The sequence below is a fragment of the Sphaerodactylus townsendi genome, linkage group LG11, assembly GCF_021028975.2.
Source record: "Sphaerodactylus townsendi isolate TG3544 linkage group LG11, MPM_Stown_v2.3, whole genome shotgun sequence".
NCBI classification, from domain to species: domain Eukaryota; kingdom Metazoa; phylum Chordata; class Lepidosauria; order Squamata; family Sphaerodactylidae; genus Sphaerodactylus; species Sphaerodactylus townsendi.
Genome location: NC_059435.1, coordinates 48,911,875 through 48,928,668, shown reverse-complemented (window position 1 = coordinate 48,928,668; position 16,794 = coordinate 48,911,875). Strand labels below are relative to the sequence as shown.

General features: G+C 67.4%; 2 protein-coding genes across 2 annotated transcripts in view; one reads left to right on the top strand and one right to left on the bottom strand.

The window, feature by feature from the left end:
• Positions 1 to 1,151: 1,151 nt before the first annotated feature.
• On the bottom strand, positions 1,152 to 5,664 carry RPA3 (replication protein A3). Its single transcript, XM_048511255.1, has 4 exons — positions 5,442 to 5,664; positions 4,304 to 4,378; positions 2,461 to 2,569; positions 1,152 to 1,533 (listed from the first exon to the last, which is right to left on the bottom strand). The coding sequence occupies exons 1-4, from the start codon at positions 5,538 to 5,540 to the stop codon at positions 1,457 to 1,459; spliced, it is 360 nt and encodes a 119-aa protein (XP_048367212.1). The 5' UTR covers positions 5,541 to 5,664; the 3' UTR covers positions 1,152 to 1,456.
• Positions 5,539 to 16,794, top strand: part of UMAD1 (UBAP1-MVB12-associated (UMA) domain containing 1) — a 49,488-nt gene continuing 38,232 nt past the window's right edge. Inside the window, exon 1 of the mRNA XM_048510485.1 lies at positions 5,539 to 5,818. Coding sequence (XP_048366442.1) covers positions 5,539 to 5,818 — 280 coding nt within the window. The remainder of the gene's footprint in view (positions 5,819 to 16,794) is intronic.

The following is a 16,794-nucleotide window of genomic DNA, read 5'->3' as shown; positions in this document are numbered from 1 at the left end:
TCCTTCAGGGCTAGAGTTTAACAGGAGACTTTAAAAAGTAACTTGCCCAGTTTGAAAGTAACAGTAAGCATCATGAATGCTTAATTAGCACTTGACATTTCTATCAACTAGGGTAGACTGTGAATAATAATCTGATATTTAGTCATGTAACCAATACCATTCGTTCCCTTTGCTGAAAGAAAATTCTGAATAATGAATGCAAGAAAACTAGAACGGTCCGTTGTTTTCTCTTAGACTCTACAGTTTTCTCTTAGGCTGATTCCGCATGGGCCAAAAACAGCGGTGTGAAAACGGTATGAAAACAGTATAAACCCTTTTACACCCTTTTAAATCCTTTTACACCATTTTCACACTGTTTTCACACTGCTGTTTTTGGCCCATGCGGAATCAGCCTTAGACTCTGCAGTTTTCAGCAAGATTCTACCAATTCTTCTTAATCTGCTAACTGAGTTCTAGCAAACAGCAGTTACTTCAACTAACCAGAATACTCTTGTTCCGTTTAATAATAGTCCTCTCCCTCCCTCCATCAATACCTCCTAAAAGTAAAACTGACGATGGTTGTTATAGCAAGGATTTGCTGGTTCATGTGGCAAATCAGAGGACAAAGATATTTTCAACGACTCAAACAACATCAACCGATTAACATTCTAGCATGCTAAGAGAGTTGTGACAATTCTTACTTTTGCCATATCTTATTATTGTTCTATTATAAAGAACAGGCCTCCTTCAGGTGAGCTATTTTAAAAATGTGAGAGGTAGAGAAGCTTGCTGTTTTCTGGCTCACCTGAAGGAGGGCTTATAAAAGGCATGTGTGTTAGAGAGTGCCGTGCACTTAAATCGTTTCTTGGATCTATGAATAACTCGTAAGCCACGATCTCTCCCACCTGCCATGAGACACTGCTAACTTCACCAAGATTTCACAGCTGCAAACTTTATCAAGATTTTATAACTAGGAATAAGTATGGAAAACAAAGTGTTGCCAAACATCCGCCAAAGCAACAGTTTGTATTCTGTCTGAGTTTCACTGCTTGCCCAACAGGAGCTGAATCATGCTATTTGCTGTTAGAGGGAACAATACTTTTTCGAGGGATCTTTGACACACACACACACACACACAGTCCCATAAAACATGACAAGAAAAGCCAGACAGATAAAATTAATAGGTATTTTTGTATATTTTTATCCTGAGCCCCAATATACCTGAATGTTAGTCTATTAAAAATAGTCAGATGTTTATTTATCAAGAAATATTGCTTTTCACTGGAAACTGGGTTTCTCCGAGATTAAACTTCTATTTAGATTCACTGGTAAGAATCCAAATCCAACAGTTTCTATACTGCATTGTTAGCACACCAGACTGCTCCAAAAACATTTTAAGCAAGTTTATTTCCCACAGTTTTTGTCATATTAAATATTATAGAATTGTCCATTCTGATGTCATTAGAGAAAGTGTCAGTCATGCTTCAGCCCCAAAAGGGTAATACTCAGAAAATTCATGGATAATTTTTAGAGCTTCGTTATATAGTGAAAGATCTGAAAAAAATAGAGAAAAGGAGAAGTAAATTTACTAGTGCAGGCAAACAAAATATACTAGACATTACTGATAAGTACTAGTTACACTTTACATTTAATTCTGAAAGAAATTTCTCCTCAATTAGATACTGCAAATAGTTAACACAACCAGAAATATTTCAAAAGGTGGTTTTTACACATGTCATGGTTATCACTGAACCAGCATGAATCAACTGCCAACACCCCATGACTAAAAGTTCACTATATTTGCAAGCTGTCCTCACAGCAGTTCTCCTTTAATAAGTAAACACCAGATGAAACAGTAGATGCCTTTTGAGTCATATCACAATTTTGTAAGTAAGCAGAATCATTCAGTCTTGCACCCCAACTAAAATTTCCACAAAGAAAATTTCTGTCTGAGGAATGTTATTTTGTCACCTTCCCACTCCGGCTACAGCTTAATATCTCCCCCACCAAGCTGCTTCTAAAGAATAGGGACCCTCAGAAATACCTAAGGGGCTGAAGGGGGAGTCATAGGTTTGATGAAGGTGGGATCCAAGCCCCAATTTGGATGAGCAAGTACAGAGATGAATTCTTTTGAGATGATAAAATATGAAGCAACCTTGCCCTCTGAAAACAGCTATACAAATTCATCAGTAAATGACTTCTGTTAGTAGACTGCCAAAGCATAGAAGCATGGGAAATACATTATCCTGGAAATGAAAATCCACATGGATTTTCAGTTTTGCTTTTATGCATCCGTTTTTACAAGATTCATTCCAAGACATACTTGCATGGAGGAAAATATTATGTTAAAGCTGGCCTTCAATGGAAAAGGCTTCAAGACCAGTAGGGAATCAATTCTCCACAGGGTTATGAACTCAATCAAAAATATGGTAAGTATTAATGAGGTACAGTTAACAATTCAGAAGTATTTAATTGACTTACCAAACATGCTTTTATCCTCTCTGAATTGGGTATATGACATACACAAGATGTTTGCTTGATTTGTAACTCTTCCCACTACTTCAATGACTCCTGAAAGCTCTTCAGATAGCTACCAAACCATATAAACAAATAATGATTCTGAATATTAGAAAATTTGCAGATCATTAAGTAAACAGTCATCTTAAAGTTTCTCTTTTTAAAAGTTTTTGTTAAGGTTGTTGTCCACTTTTGCTTAACATATCAGGCAGATAATATACAAATGCATTTTACAAACTCCTGTAAAATTTCTTGCAAGAAAGAGGTGCAGGATTTTCCTTTTTAATTATTAGCACCATTACTTGTTAGCATCTAATTAATTTTAAAAGATTTTTTCAGGCTAACTAAAACAGAGTTCATCTTTTGCATATGCCATTAGGAAAAATAAATGACAGGACAAGCTGTATTTGTGAAGTAGCACAGAAAAGCTTTCTGCTTCCAAACCAATCTCCTTTGTCGCTCTATCAGTACAATCTGGAGGCGGGGGTAGGGTACAAATTCACTTGTGAATGTGGAGCATGTTTGTGCTGTTCGGATTTGTCCTCCCCAGGGCACACATGCCAGAGAGTGGACACTGCAGCCTTCTAGGGCACAGTGCTGGGAGCCATGTCAGCACTCACAGTGGTTCCATCAGCATTGCGGGGGAATGCCAGAGGTGTGCCTGGGGATGGAGCCAACATTAGTCTGCTTCCATCCCAACTTTGCAGCCAGTTACACTGCGGCTTGGGCCTTGGACTTATGCCACCCTTTTGGATGTTATATGTCTATTAAGCCCTAGGGAGGGCTTTCTCACAGTGGCAGGTTGCTTTTTCTGTCCCACCCTCCTCCACCCACCCCGCCGCCAGAAAGCCCTCTGGAGGCAGTGGAACGACGGCAGCATTGTCCTGGCCACCTGAACCTCTGGATTACGCTGCCCATCTGCAACACACTCACAGATAATCTACACGCTGCTTTCATTCTCTTTCTTCAAACCCTACCTGAAAGCCCCATGATGCATTTGGTTGACTCCTCCAATTACCTCTTCCTCCCCCTATTCTTTTCTGTATTTCCAAAGGGACCTTCTGGGGCCAGAGATTTTTCTATGGATCATCTAAATAATTTTTACTCATGTAGCTCTGTAAGGCATCATATATGCTGATAGACCATGACAGTAGAAGAATTGAAAGCAAAGATAAGGGGCTGAATACTATCTCTTTTCTAGTGATGCAAGGAGCTCTTTAAACTTATGAAAAGGCTATGATGGGAATCATACAACTGACATGGTCAGGACAACAGAAACAACAAAAGCTAGTGTGGTTGCAGCAAGAAGGGGAAGTGGATTCTCCTTCAGCCCTCTTCTACTTCCAGAAGAGCTGGCAGAGGTTATTGTCTGGTAATGGAAGCTGATTTGCATTGATTTGACGCTCATATTGTTCCTGAGGGTTTCCTATCACCAGGAACTGCATTTTAGGGATCCCACCAGTCTTCCGCTCAAGGAGGAAGGCGGGAAAATGAGATCATGTTGACAGGAGTGGTTTCCATTACTGGGAAATTACTGTTGGATATAGGAAGTACATGTCCTAGGATGCATCCGCTGCTGCAAGCAAGTGTATTTGCTTTCCTGGGACAACCACTAATGCAATTGTGTTAATACTTGCCACTGTACTTCAGTAGGACAGCAGCAGTTTGTCTGGATGAAAGTTCAAAACTGTCCCTCATAAACTGGTCTACTGATGCACCAGGTCATCCGTCTCTAGAATTAATGCCATGCAAAAAAAGGGGGGACAAACCAAACACAAAAAGTCTTCCAAAAGATGCTCTTACTTACAGGGTCACTGAGCTCAATAGTTGCATTTTTTCCATCTCCATCTGACAGAAAGAAATACTTCCCAGATGCGTGGATCTGCAAAGATGTGAAAGCATATTATTTTCAAAAGACTTTTACCCATACAGAGAAACAGTCAATAACAAGAATGCCTAACACTGTGTTGCTAAATAACACCCAGTTGCTTTAAAGTGACATCATGTAATGATTCAACTGATGGAGTAACCATATTTGACCATTACTATGAGCAACTGACATCAGATCACTGACCTTAAATGCTTTTATCAATTAGCTGATGTGTCATGCTATGACGGCAAAATGTAGAAGACAAGAAGCATATAAACTCCATTGAATTTCTCACAGGAGTGCAATAAAAATTTATAACAGAAATTTCAAACAAGAGAACATCCATTTACTCTGCATCAATGTACCATACATGCTTCTTAAATATATAAAATGTTTTGTTTTCAGAATTGCCTTACAGCCCTAGAAGCAACTTAAAAGAGAACCACAAGCTGAGCACAGCTTCAAGTGTGTGCAAAAACAGGATGTAGATCAAAACCAAAATCCATAAACAAACCTCACACAACGTCTTTCAAAATGACCACAATGCCCCAAAATAGTGTGCAAGCTGTCAATTTCTCCAACAGATTTTATCGGGCTTGATCTATGCATGATCAGACAACACAGTCCTTCACACTGACCTAAGAAAAAGCCCAGTTAATTGCAGTGGGATTTCTTTCTGGGGCCCCTTTCGCACCTGCAGAATAATGCACTTTCAATCCACTTTCAGTGCACTTTGCAGCTGGATTTTACTGTGCAGAATAGCAAAATCCACTTGCAAACAATTGTGAAAGTGGATTGAAAGTGCAGTATTCTGCAGGTGTGGAAGGGACCTCATGAGTCTATCAAAAACGCAATTCCTAGAAACCCAGGCGGAAGAACTGAAAACCGAGCAAAGAAAACTTCAGCAGCTCACACAAGTTTAGCAGATTTTCTCAGAGCATTCGTATGCCAGAAGCAAAGATTCGAAACCAGGGTCGTCCGTATAAATTAGGGACAACCATAGCTGGGACGGGGGGTGGGGGTATGATTTCGTGGGCTAAGCCAAGGCCTTTCTCAGCAGCGCTGACAGGCTTACCTTTTCCACCCGCCCCACAAAACAGACGGGTTTCCCGATGTGCTGCGCCAATTGACTGGTGGCTATGCGAGGCCGAGGCCCTTCGAAAATATCCGCCATGCCTCAGTCAAACTCTCCGCGCTTCACTCAGGCCAACACTTGGCGGGAAGCTCCACTTCCGCTCTTCACAGGATCGCAGCTAGTTACTACGGCAACAGAGACGCGTAGAAGGCGGGCGCTTCCCAATACCAGGCAACGTCATTTCCGGAGAGGGAAGACAGACTGTCGGAGGGCTCTCGGGCATGCGCTTTTGCGCTATTTCTTGTTTCTTAGTTCAGGATACGTCTGTTGTGAACCGGGAAGTGAACTTTGTGAGGGGGAGAAAGCGATAGCTGAAGGTAGGTCTATGGGAACACGGAGAAGAATTAAACTGGGTTCCGCTGTGATGAAAATCAGAATCAGGCTTAGAACTTGTGAACTGTTTAACACGTCTCGCTTTTAGGGCTTCCGTCTTGGAAGCCGTTATCTGTTGAGAAAAGAGCTGGAAGAGTGCGCATGCGCGTCCTGTACTTTGCCGCGGTTACAAGGCAGTGACATCATGTTGCGCTGTCTGAGGGGCGGGGTCTCTTTTCTTAAACGCGCATTAATTAGCCTACTACGTATAATATAACCTTATTCTTGTATTCATCAATCTCCATTGGAGACCTAGAAAAATTAAAATTTAATAAAATGATGGCACCCTGTGACTGGTCGAACAAATATGAAATTGTTTTAACAAATTAACAAACCTTTAATTTAAATACAACAATTTTATATCAATTAGAGGTAAATCATGGTGGATATATATATGTGTGTGTGTGGGTGTGTATCACAATTATACAAAATCTTCAATGTCTTTCAAGAAAAGCACTCAAAACAGTTACAGTTACTTACAGTGCCCAGTAAATAAAGAAAAGTGAGAAAGTCCAAACAGTTAATAATCAAAGGCTTCTTTATCCCGTCTGTTCTTCTGCATAGGTTGTAGCTGCTGGACGTCTTTCTTCAACTTGGGCCTGTAAAAATAAAATGGCATGGGTTACAATAATATCCCTTTTTAAATTCTTGATGGGCGTCATACACCTTAGTTCAGGCTTTTAAGTGTGGCTGGTTGTGGCCTGGACTGCATTGTTTTGCCTAGATGTAAGGCCTGCCAGTGGTGGTCCTTGTCTTATTTGCATGGCAGAGAAAGACCCAAGATGAGATGGATTGTCTCAATCAAGGAAGCCCTGGCCCAAGATCTGAACTATTAAACATAGGACTTATTGTAGGATGTTCATTCATGGTGTTTTCAGAAGCCAGAAGCAACTTGACGGCATTTACACACCCAAGACTACATAACTCAGCAGAACGTGTTTCCTGATAAACATTCAATCGTACCTGACCTTACATTTTGAAAGCCTTCTTGTGGGGCTTGTAACATATAAATTAATGTTAACAAACAAGACTGCGAAATGATTGTGGCTAGTTCCCTAAATAAAAAGAAAAATATTGTGATTTTTCTAATCATGTACATAATTGCTGGAATAATTTATGTGGCCCTACTTCAGTTGTTACTCGTGTAAATAATTTGTTGGTATTAGTGCATTTAGGCATGCAGGCAAATTGCAGTTGGGTTTGGCATGCCAGTGGGTACATGCTACATATATACTCAGTGCATAACATCACTAATGATTTATTTAATGATTTAAAGGGTTCACAGTACTTTCTTTTGCATGATTGCAGTATTCGTTATAGCAATTGTCTTAATGTTTGTTATTATTAGCCCCATCTTGTAAGTAACAAGAGGGGAAGTGCTGGAGTTAGTTTCTCCAAGGAGTAAGTGAACTATTAAGGCTAGAACTGAGCTACTACTAGAAGCAGTTGCCTGTCATTTCTCTTTTAGTCATCTGCAAAAAGAGAAGAGGGCCTTCATAAGAACATAAGAACAAGCCAGCTGGATCAGACCAGAGTCCATCTAGTCCAGCTCTCTGCTACTCGCAGTGGCCCACCAGGTGCCTTTGGGAGTTCACATGTAGGATGTGAAAGCAATGGCCTTCTGCGGCTGCTCCCGAGCACCTGGACTGTTAAGGCATTTGCAATCTCAGATCAAAGAGGATCAAGATTGGTAGCCATAAATTGACTTCTCCTCCATAAATCTGTCCAAGCCCCTTTTAAAGCTATCCAGGTTAGTGGCCATCACCACCTCCTGTGGCAGCATATTCCAAACACCAATCACACGTTGCGTGAAGAAGTGTTTCCTTTTATTAGTTCTAATTCTTCCCCCCAGCATTTTCAATGAATGCCCCCTGGTTCTAGTATTGTGAGAAAGAGAGAAAAATTTCTCTCTGTCAACATTTTCTACCCCATGCATAATTTTATAGACTTCAATCATATCCCCCCTCAGCCTCCTCCTCTCCAAACTAAAGAGTCCCAAACGCCGCAGCCTTTCCTCATATAAGGAAGGTGCTCCAGTCCCTCAATCATCCTCAAGGCCTTCTTCTGCACTTTTTCTATCTCTTCAATATCCTTTTTGAGGATGTGGGTGACTCAGAACTGAACACAGTACTCCAAGTGTGTATCGCACTAATGCTCTTTATATAAGGGCATGACATTACCTTTTAGAAGTTTTATTATCAATTCCTTTCCTGATTATCCCAGAAGCATAGAGTTTGCCTTTTCTACAGCTGCCATACATTGAGATTGACATTCCCATGGAACTATCAATTAAGACGCCTAAATCCCTTTCCTGGTCTGTGACTGATAGCACTGACCCCTGTAGCGTGTATGTGAAGTTTGGATTTTTTTTTGCCCCTATGTGCATCACTTTGCATTTTGCTACATTGAACTGCATTTGCCATTTCTTAGCCCACTCACCTAATTTATCAAGGTCCGCTTGGAGCTCCCCCCCCCACCCCCCCCCCCCCCCCCCCCCCCCCCCCCCCACCCCCCCCCCCCCCCACCCCCCCCCCCCCCCCCCCCCCCCCCCCCCCACCCCTCCCGCCGCAACCCCCCCACCCCCCCCCCCCCCCACCCCCCCCCCCCCCACCCCCCCCCCCCCCCACCCCCCCCCCCCCCCACCCCCCCCCCCCCCCACCCCCCCCCCCCCCCACCCCCCCCCCCCCCCACCCCCCCCCCCCCCCACCCCCCCCCCCCCCCACCCCCCCCCCCCCCCACCCCCCCCCCCCCCCACCCCCCCCCCCCCCCACCCCCCCCCCCCCCCACCCCCCCCCCCCCCCACCCCCCCCCCCCCCCACCCCCCCCCCCCCCCACCCCCCCCCCCCCCCACCCCCCCCCCCCCCCACCCCCCCCCCCCCCCACCCCCCCCCCCCCCCACCCCCCCCCCCCCCCACCCCCCCCCCCCCCCACCCCCCCCCCCCCCCACCCCCCCCCCCCCCCACCCCCCCCCCCCCCCACCCCCCCCCCCCCCCACCCCCCCCCCCCCCCACCCCCCCCCCCCCCCACCCCCCCCCCCCCCCACCCCCCCCCCCCCCCACCCCCCCCCCCCCCCACCCCCCCCCCCCCCCACCCCCCCCCCCCCCCACCCCCCCCCCCCCCCACCCCCCCCCCCCCCCACCCCCCCCCCCCCCCACCCCCCCCCCCCCCCACCCCCCCCCCCCCCCACCCCCCCCCCCCCCCACCCCCCCCCCCCCCCACCCCCCCCCCCCCCCACCCCCCCCCCCCCCCACCCCCCCCCCCCCCCACCCCCCCCCCCCCCCACCCCCCCCCCCCCCCACCCCCCCCCCCCCCCACCCCCCCCCCCCCCCACCCCCCCCCCCCCCCACCCCCCCCCCCCCCCACCCCCCCCCCCCCCCACCCCCCCCCCCCCCCACCCCCCCCCCCCCCCACCCCCCCCCCCCCCCACCCCCCCCCCCCCCCACCCCCCCCCCCCCCCACCCCCCCCCCCCCCCACCCCCCCCCCCCCCCACCCCCCCCCCCCCCCACCCCCCCCCCCCCCCACCCCCCCCCCCCCCCACCCCCCCCCCCCCCCACCCCCCCCCCCCCCCACCCCCCCCCCCCCCCACCCCCCCCCCCCCCCACCCCCCCCCCCCCCCACCCCCCCCCCCCCCCACCCCCCCCCCCCCCCACCCCCCCCCCCCCCCACCCCCCCCCCCCCCCACCCCCCCCCCCCCCCACCCCCCCCCCCCCCCACCCCCCCCCCCCCCCACCCCCCCCCCCCCCCACCCCCCCCCCCCCCCACCCCCCCCCCCCCCCACCCCCCCCCCCCCCCACCCCCCCCCCCCCCCACCCCCCCCCCCCCCCACCCCCCCCCCCCCCCACCCCCCCCCCCCCCCACCCCCCCCCCCCCCCACCCCCCCCCCCCCCCACCCCCCCCCCCCCCCACCCCCCCCCCCCCCCACCCCCCCCCCCCCCCACCCCCCCCCCCCCCCACCCCCCCCCCCCCCCACCCCCCCCCCCCCCCACCCCCCCCCCCCCCCACCCCCCCCCCCCCCCACCCCCCCCCCCCCCCACCCCCCCCCCCCCCCACCCCCCCCCCCCCCCACCCCCCCCCCCCCCCACCCCCCCCCCCCCCCACCCCCCCCCCCCCCCACCCCCCCCCCCCCCCACCCCCCCCCCCCCCCACCCCCCCCCCCCCCCACCCCCCCCCCCCCCCACCCCCCCCCCCCCCCACCCCCCCCCCCCCCCACCCCCCCCCCCCCCCACCCCCCCCCCCCCCCACCCCCCCCCCCCCCCACCCCCCCCCCCCCCCACCCCCCCCCCCCCCCACCCCCCCCCCCCCCCACCCCCCCCCCCCCCCACCCCCCCCCCCCCCCACCCCCCCCCCCCCCCACCCCCCCCCCCCCCCACCCCCCCCCCCCCCCACCCCCCCCCCCCCCCACCCCCCCCCCCCCCCACCCCCCCCCCCCCCCACCCCCCCCCCCCCCCACCCCCCCCCCCCCCCACCCCCCCCCCCCCCCACCCCCCCCCCCCCCCACCCCCCCCCCCCCCCACCCCCCCCCCCCCCCACCCCCCCCCCCCCCCACCCCCCCCCCCCCCCACCCCCCCCCCCCCCCACCCCCCCCCCCCCCCACCCCCCCCCCCCCCCACCCCCCCCCCCCCCCACCCCCCCCCCCCCCCACCCCCCCCCCCCCCCACCCCCCCCCCCCCCCACCCCCCCCCCCCCCCACCCCCCCCCCCCCCCACCCCCCCCCCCCCCCACCCCCCCCCCCCCCCACCCCCCCCCCCCCCCACCCCCCCCCCCCCCCACCCCCCCCCCCCCCCACCCCCCCCCCCCCCCACCCCCCCCCCCCCCCACCCCCCCCCCCCCCCACCCCCCCCCCCCCCCACCCCCCCCCCCCCCCACCCCCCCCCCCCCCCACCCCCCCCCCCCCCCACCCCCCCCCCCCCCCACCCCCCCCCCCCCCCACCCCCCCCCCCCCCCACCCCCCCCCCCCCCCACCCCCCCCCCCCCCCACCCCCCCCCCCCCCCACCCCCCCCCCCCCCCACCCCCCCCCCCCCCCACCCCCCCCCCCCCCCACCCCCCCCCCCCCCCACCCCCCCCCCCCCCCACCCCCCCCCCCCCCCACCCCCCCCCCCCCCCACCCCCCCCCCCCCCCACCCCCCCCCCCCCCCACCCCCCCCCCCCCCCACCCCCCCCCCCCCCCACCCCCCCCCCCCCCCACCCCCCCCCCCCCCCACCCCCCCCCCCCCCCACCCCCCCCCCCCCCCACCCCCCCCCCCCCCCACCCCCCCCCCCCCCCACCCCCCCCCCCCCCCACCCCCCCCCCCCCCCACCCCCCCCCCCCCCCACCCCCCCCCCCCCCCACCCCCCCCCCCCCCCACCCCCCCCCCCCCCCACCCCCCCCCCCCCCCACCCCCCCCCCCCCCCACCCCCCCCCCCCCCCACCCCCCCCCCCCCCCACCCCCCCCCCCCCCCACCCCCCCCCCCCCCCACCCCCCCCCCCCCCCACCCCCCCCCCCCCCCACCCCCCCCCCCCCCCACCCCCCCCCCCCCCCACCCCCCCCCCCCCCCACCCCCCCCCCCCCCCACCCCCCCCCCCCCCCACCCCCCCCCCCCCCCACCCCCCCCCCCCCCCACCCCCCCCCCCCCCCACCCCCCCCCCCCCCCACCCCCCCCCCCCCCCACCCCCCCCCCCCCCCACCCCCCCCCCCCCCCACCCCCCCCCCCCCCCACCCCCCCCCCCCCCCACCCCCCCCCCCCCCCACCCCCCCCCCCCCCCACCCCCCCCCCCCCCCACCCCCCCCCCCCCCCACCCCCCCCCCCCCCCACCCCCCCCCCCCCCCACCCCCCCCCCCCCCCACCCCCCCCCCCCCCCACCCCCCCCCCCCCCCACCCCCCCCCCCCCCCACCCCCCCCCCCCCCCACCCCCCCCCCCCCCCACCCCCCCCCCCCCCCACCCCCCCCCCCCCCCACCCCCCCCCCCCCCCACCCCCCCCCCCCCCCACCCCCCCCCCCCCCCACCCCCCCCCCCCCCCACCCCCCCCCCCCCCCACCCCCCCCCCCCCCCACCCCCCCCCCCCCCCACCCCCCCCCCCCCCCACCCCCCCCCCCCCCCACCCCCCCCCCCCCCCACCCCCCCCCCCCCCCACCCCCCCCCCCCCCCACCCCCCCCCCCCCCCACCCCCCCCCCCCCCCACCCCCCCCCCCCCCCACCCCCCCCCCCCCCCACCCCCCCCCCCCCCCACCCCCCCCCCCCCCCACCCCCCCCCCCCCCCACCCCCCCCCCCCCCCACCCCCCCCCCCCCCCACCCCCCCCCCCCCCCACCCCCCCCCCCCCCCACCCCCCCCCCCCCCCACCCCCCCCCCCCCCCACCCCCCCCCCCCCCCACCCCCCCCCCCCCCCACCCCCCCCCCCCCCCACCCCCCCCCCCCCCCACCCCCCCCCCCCCCCACCCCCCCCCCCCCCCACCCCCCCCCCCCCCCACCCCCCCCCCCCCCCACCCCCCCCCCCCCCCACCCCCCCCCCCCCCCACCCCCCCCCCCCCCCACCCCCCCCCCCCCCCACCCCCCCCCCCCCCCACCCCCCCCCCCCCCCACCCCCCCCCCCCCCCACCCCCCCCCCCCCCCACCCCCCCCCCCCCCCACCCCCCCCCCCCCCCACCCCCCCCCCCCCCCACCCCCCCCCCCCCCCACCCCCCCCCCCCCCCACCCCCCCCCCCCCCCACCCCCCCCCCCCCCCACCCCCCCCCCCCCCCACCCCCCCCCCCCCCCACCCCCCCCCCCCCCCACCCCCCCCCCCCCCCACCCCCCCCCCCCCCCACCCCCCCCCCCCCCCACCCCCCCCCCCCCCCACCCCCCCCCCCCCCCACCCCCCCCCCCCCCCACCCCCCCCCCCCCCCACCCCCCCCCCCCCCCACCCCCCCCCCCCCCCACCCCCCCCCCCCCCCACCCCCCCCCCCCCCCACCCCCCCCCCCCCCCACCCCCCCCCCCCCCCACCCCCCCCCCCCCCCACCCCCCCCCCCCCCCACCCCCCCCCCCCCCCACCCCCCCCCCCCCCCACCCCCCCCCCCCCCCACCCCCCCCCCCCCCCACCCCCCCCCCCCCCCACCCCCCCCCCCCCCCACCCCCCCCCCCCCCCACCCCCCCCCCCCCCCACCCCCCCCCCCCCCCACCCCCCCCCCCCCCCACCCCCCCCCCCCCCCACCCCCCCCCCCCCCCACCCCCCCCCCCCCCCACCCCCCCCCCCCCCCACCCCCCCCCCCCCCCACCCCCCCCCCCCCCCACCCCCCCCCCCCCCCACCCCCCCCCCCCCCCACCCCCCCCCCCCCCCACCCCCCCCCCCCCCCACCCCCCCCCCCCCCCACCCCCCCCCCCCCCCACCCCCCCCCCCCCCCACCCCCCCCCCCCCCCACCCCCCCCCCCCCCCACCCCCCCCCCCCCCCACCCCCCCCCCCCCCCACCCCCCCCCCCCCCCACCCCCCCCCCCCCCCACCCCCCCCCCCCCCCACCCCCCCCCCCCCCCACCCCCCCCCCCCCCCACCCCCCCCCCCCCCCACCCCCCCCCCCCCCCACCCCCCCCCCCCCCCACCCCCCCCCCCCCCCACCCCCCCCCCCCCCCACCCCCCCCCCCCCCCACCCCCCCCCCCCCCCACCCCCCCCCCCCCCCACCCCCCCCCCCCCCCACCCCCCCCCCCCCCCACCCCCCCCCCCCCCCACCCCCCCCCCCCCCCACCCCCCCCCCCCCCCACCCCCCCCCCCCCCCACCCCCCCCCCCCCCCACCCCCCCCCCCCCCCACCCCCCCCCCCCCCCACCCCCCCCCCCCCCCACCCCCCCCCCCCCCCACCCCCCCCCCCCCCCACCCCCCCCCCCCCCCACCCCCCCCCCCCCCCACCCCCCCCCCCCCCCACCCCCCCCCCCCCCCACCCCCCCCCCCCCCCACCCCCCCCCCCCCCCACCCCCCCCCCCCCCCACCCCCCCCCCCCCCCACCCCCCCCCCCCCCCACCCCCCCCCCCCCCCACCCCCCCCCCCCCCCACCCCCCCCCCCCCCCACCCCCCCCCCCCCCCACCCCCCCCCCCCCCCACCCCCCCCCCCCCCCACCCCCCCCCCCCCCCACCCCCCCCCCCCCCCACCCCCCCCCCCCCCCACCCCCCCCCCCCCCCACCCCCCCCCCCCCCCACCCCCCCCCCCCCCCACCCCCCCCCCCCCCCACCCCCCCCCCCCCCCACCCCCCCCCCCCCCCACCCCCCCCCCCCCCCACCCCCCCCCCCCCCCACCCCCCCCCCCCCCCACCCCCCCCCCCCCCCACCCCCCCCCCCCCCCACCCCCCCCCCCCCCCACCCCCCCCCCCCCCCACCCCCCCCCCCCCCCACCCCCCCCCCCCCCCACCCCCCCCCCCCCCCACCCCCCCCCCCCCCCACCCCCCCCCCCCCCCACCCCCCCCCCCCCCCACCCCCCCCCCCCCCCACCCCCCCCCCCCCCCACCCCCCCCCCCCCCCACCCCCCCCCCCCCCCACCCCCCCCCCCCCCCACCCCCCCCCCCCCCCACCCCCCCCCCCCCCCACCCCCCCCCCCCCCCACCCCCCCCCCCCCCCACCCCCCCCCCCCCCCACCCCCCCCCCCCCCCACCCCCCCCCCCCCCCACCCCCCCCCCCCCCCACCCCCCCCCCCCCCCACCCCCCCCCCCCCCCACCCCCCCCCCCCCCCACCCCCCCCCCCCCCCACCCCCCCCCCCCCCCACCCCCCCCCCCCCCCACCCCCCCCCCCCCCCACCCCCCCCCCCCCCCACCCCCCCCCCCCCCCACCCCCCCCCCCCCCCACCCCCCCCCCCCCCCACCCCCCCCCCCCCCCACCCCCCCCCCCCCCCACCCCCCCCCCCCCCCACCCCCCCCCCCCCCCACCCCCCCCCCCCCCCACCCCCCCCCCCCCCCACCCCCCCCCCCCCCCACCCCCCCCCCCCCCCACCCCCCCCCCCCCCCACCCCCCCCCCCCCCCACCCCCCCCCCCCCCCACCCCCCCCCCCCCCCACCCCCCCCCCCCCCCACCCCCCCCCCCCCCCACCCCCCCCCCCCCCCACCCCCCCCCCCCCCCACCCCCCCCCCCCCCCACCCCCCCCCCCCCCCACCCCCCCCCCCCCCCACCCCCCCCCCCCCCCACCCCCCCCCCCCCCCACCCCCCCCCCCCCCCACCCCCCCCCCCCCCCACCCCCCCCCCCCCCCACCCCCCCCCCCCCCCACCCCCCCCCCCCCCCACCCCCCCCCCCCCCCACCCCCCCCCCCCCCCACCCCCCCCCCCCCCCACCCCCCCCCCCCCCCACCCCCCCCCCCCCCCACCCCCCCCCCCCCCCACCCCCCCCCCCCCCCACCCCCCCCCCCCCCCACCCCCCCCCCCCCCCACCCCCCCCCCCCCCCACCCCCCCCCCCCCCCACCCCCCCCCCCCCCCACCCCCCCCCCCCCCCACCCCCCCCCCCCCCCACCCCCCCCCCCCCCCACCCCCCCCCCCCCCCACCCCCCCCCCCCCCCACCCCCCCCCCCCCCCACCCCCCCCCCCCCCCACCCCCCCCCCCCCCCACCCCCCCCCCCCCCCACCCCCCCCCCCCCCCACCCCCCCCCCCCCCCACCCCCCCCCCCCCCCACCCCCCCCCCCCCCCACCCCCCCCCCCCCCCACCCCCCCCCCCCCCCACCCCCCCCCCCCCCCACCCCCCCCCCCCCCCACCCCCCCCCCCCCCCACCCCCCCCCCCCCCCACCCCCCCCCCCCCCCACCCCCCCCCCCCCCCACCCCCCCCCCCCCCCACCCCCCCCCCCCCCCACCCCCCCCCCCCCCCACCCCCCCCCCCCCCCACCCCCCCCCCCCCCCACCCCCCCCCCCCCCCACCCCCCCCCCCCCCCACCCCCCCCCCCCCCCACCCCCCCCCCCCCCCACCCCCCCCCCCCCCCACCCCCCCCCCCCCCCACCCCCCCCCCCCCCCACCCCCCCCCCCCCCCACCCCCCCCCCCCCCCACCCCCCCCCCCCCCCACCCCCCCCCCCCCCCACCCCCCCCCCCCCCCACCCCCCCCCCCCCCCACCCCCCCCCCCCCCCACCCCCCCCCCCCCCCACCCCCCCCCCCCCCCACCCCCCCCCCCCCCCACCCCCCCCCCCCCCCACCCCCCCCCCCCCCCACCCCCCCCCCCCCCCACCCCCCCCCCCCCCCACCCCCCCCCCCCCCCACCCCCCCCCCCCCCCACCCCCCCCCCCCCCCACCCCCCCCCCCCCCCACCCCCCCCCCCCCCCACCCCCCCCCCCCCCCACCCCCCCCCCCCCCCACCCCCCCCCCCCCCCACCCCCCCCCCCCCCCACCCCCCCCCCCCCCCACCCCCCCCCCCCCCCACCCCCCCCCCCCCCCACCCCCCCCCCCCCCCACCCCCCCCCCCCCCCACCCCCCCCCCCCCCCACCCCCCCCCCCCCCCACCCCCCCCCCCCCCCACCCCCCCCCCCCCCCACCCCCCCCCCCCCCCACCCCCCCCCCCCCCCACCCCCCCCCCCCCCCACCCCCCCCCCCCCCCACCCCCCCCCCCCCCCACCCCCCCCCCCCCCCACCCCCCCCCCCCCCCACCCCCCCCCCCCCCCACCCCCCCCCCCCCCCACCCCCCCCCCCCCCCACCCCCCCCCCCCCCCACCCCCCCCCCCCCCCACCCCCCCCCCCCCCCACCCCCCCCCCCCCCCACCCCCCCCCCCCCCCACCCCCCCCCCCCCCCACCCCCCCCCCCCCCCACCCCCCCCCCCCCCCACCCCCCCCCCCCCCCACCCCCCCCCCCCCCCACCCCCCCCCCCCCCCACCCCCCCCCCCCCCCACCCCCCCCCCCCCCCACCCCCCCCCCCCCCCACCCCCCCCCCCCCCCACCCCCCCCCCCCCCCACCCCCCCCCCCCCCCACCCCCCCCCCCCCCCACCCCCCCCCCCCCCCACCCCCCC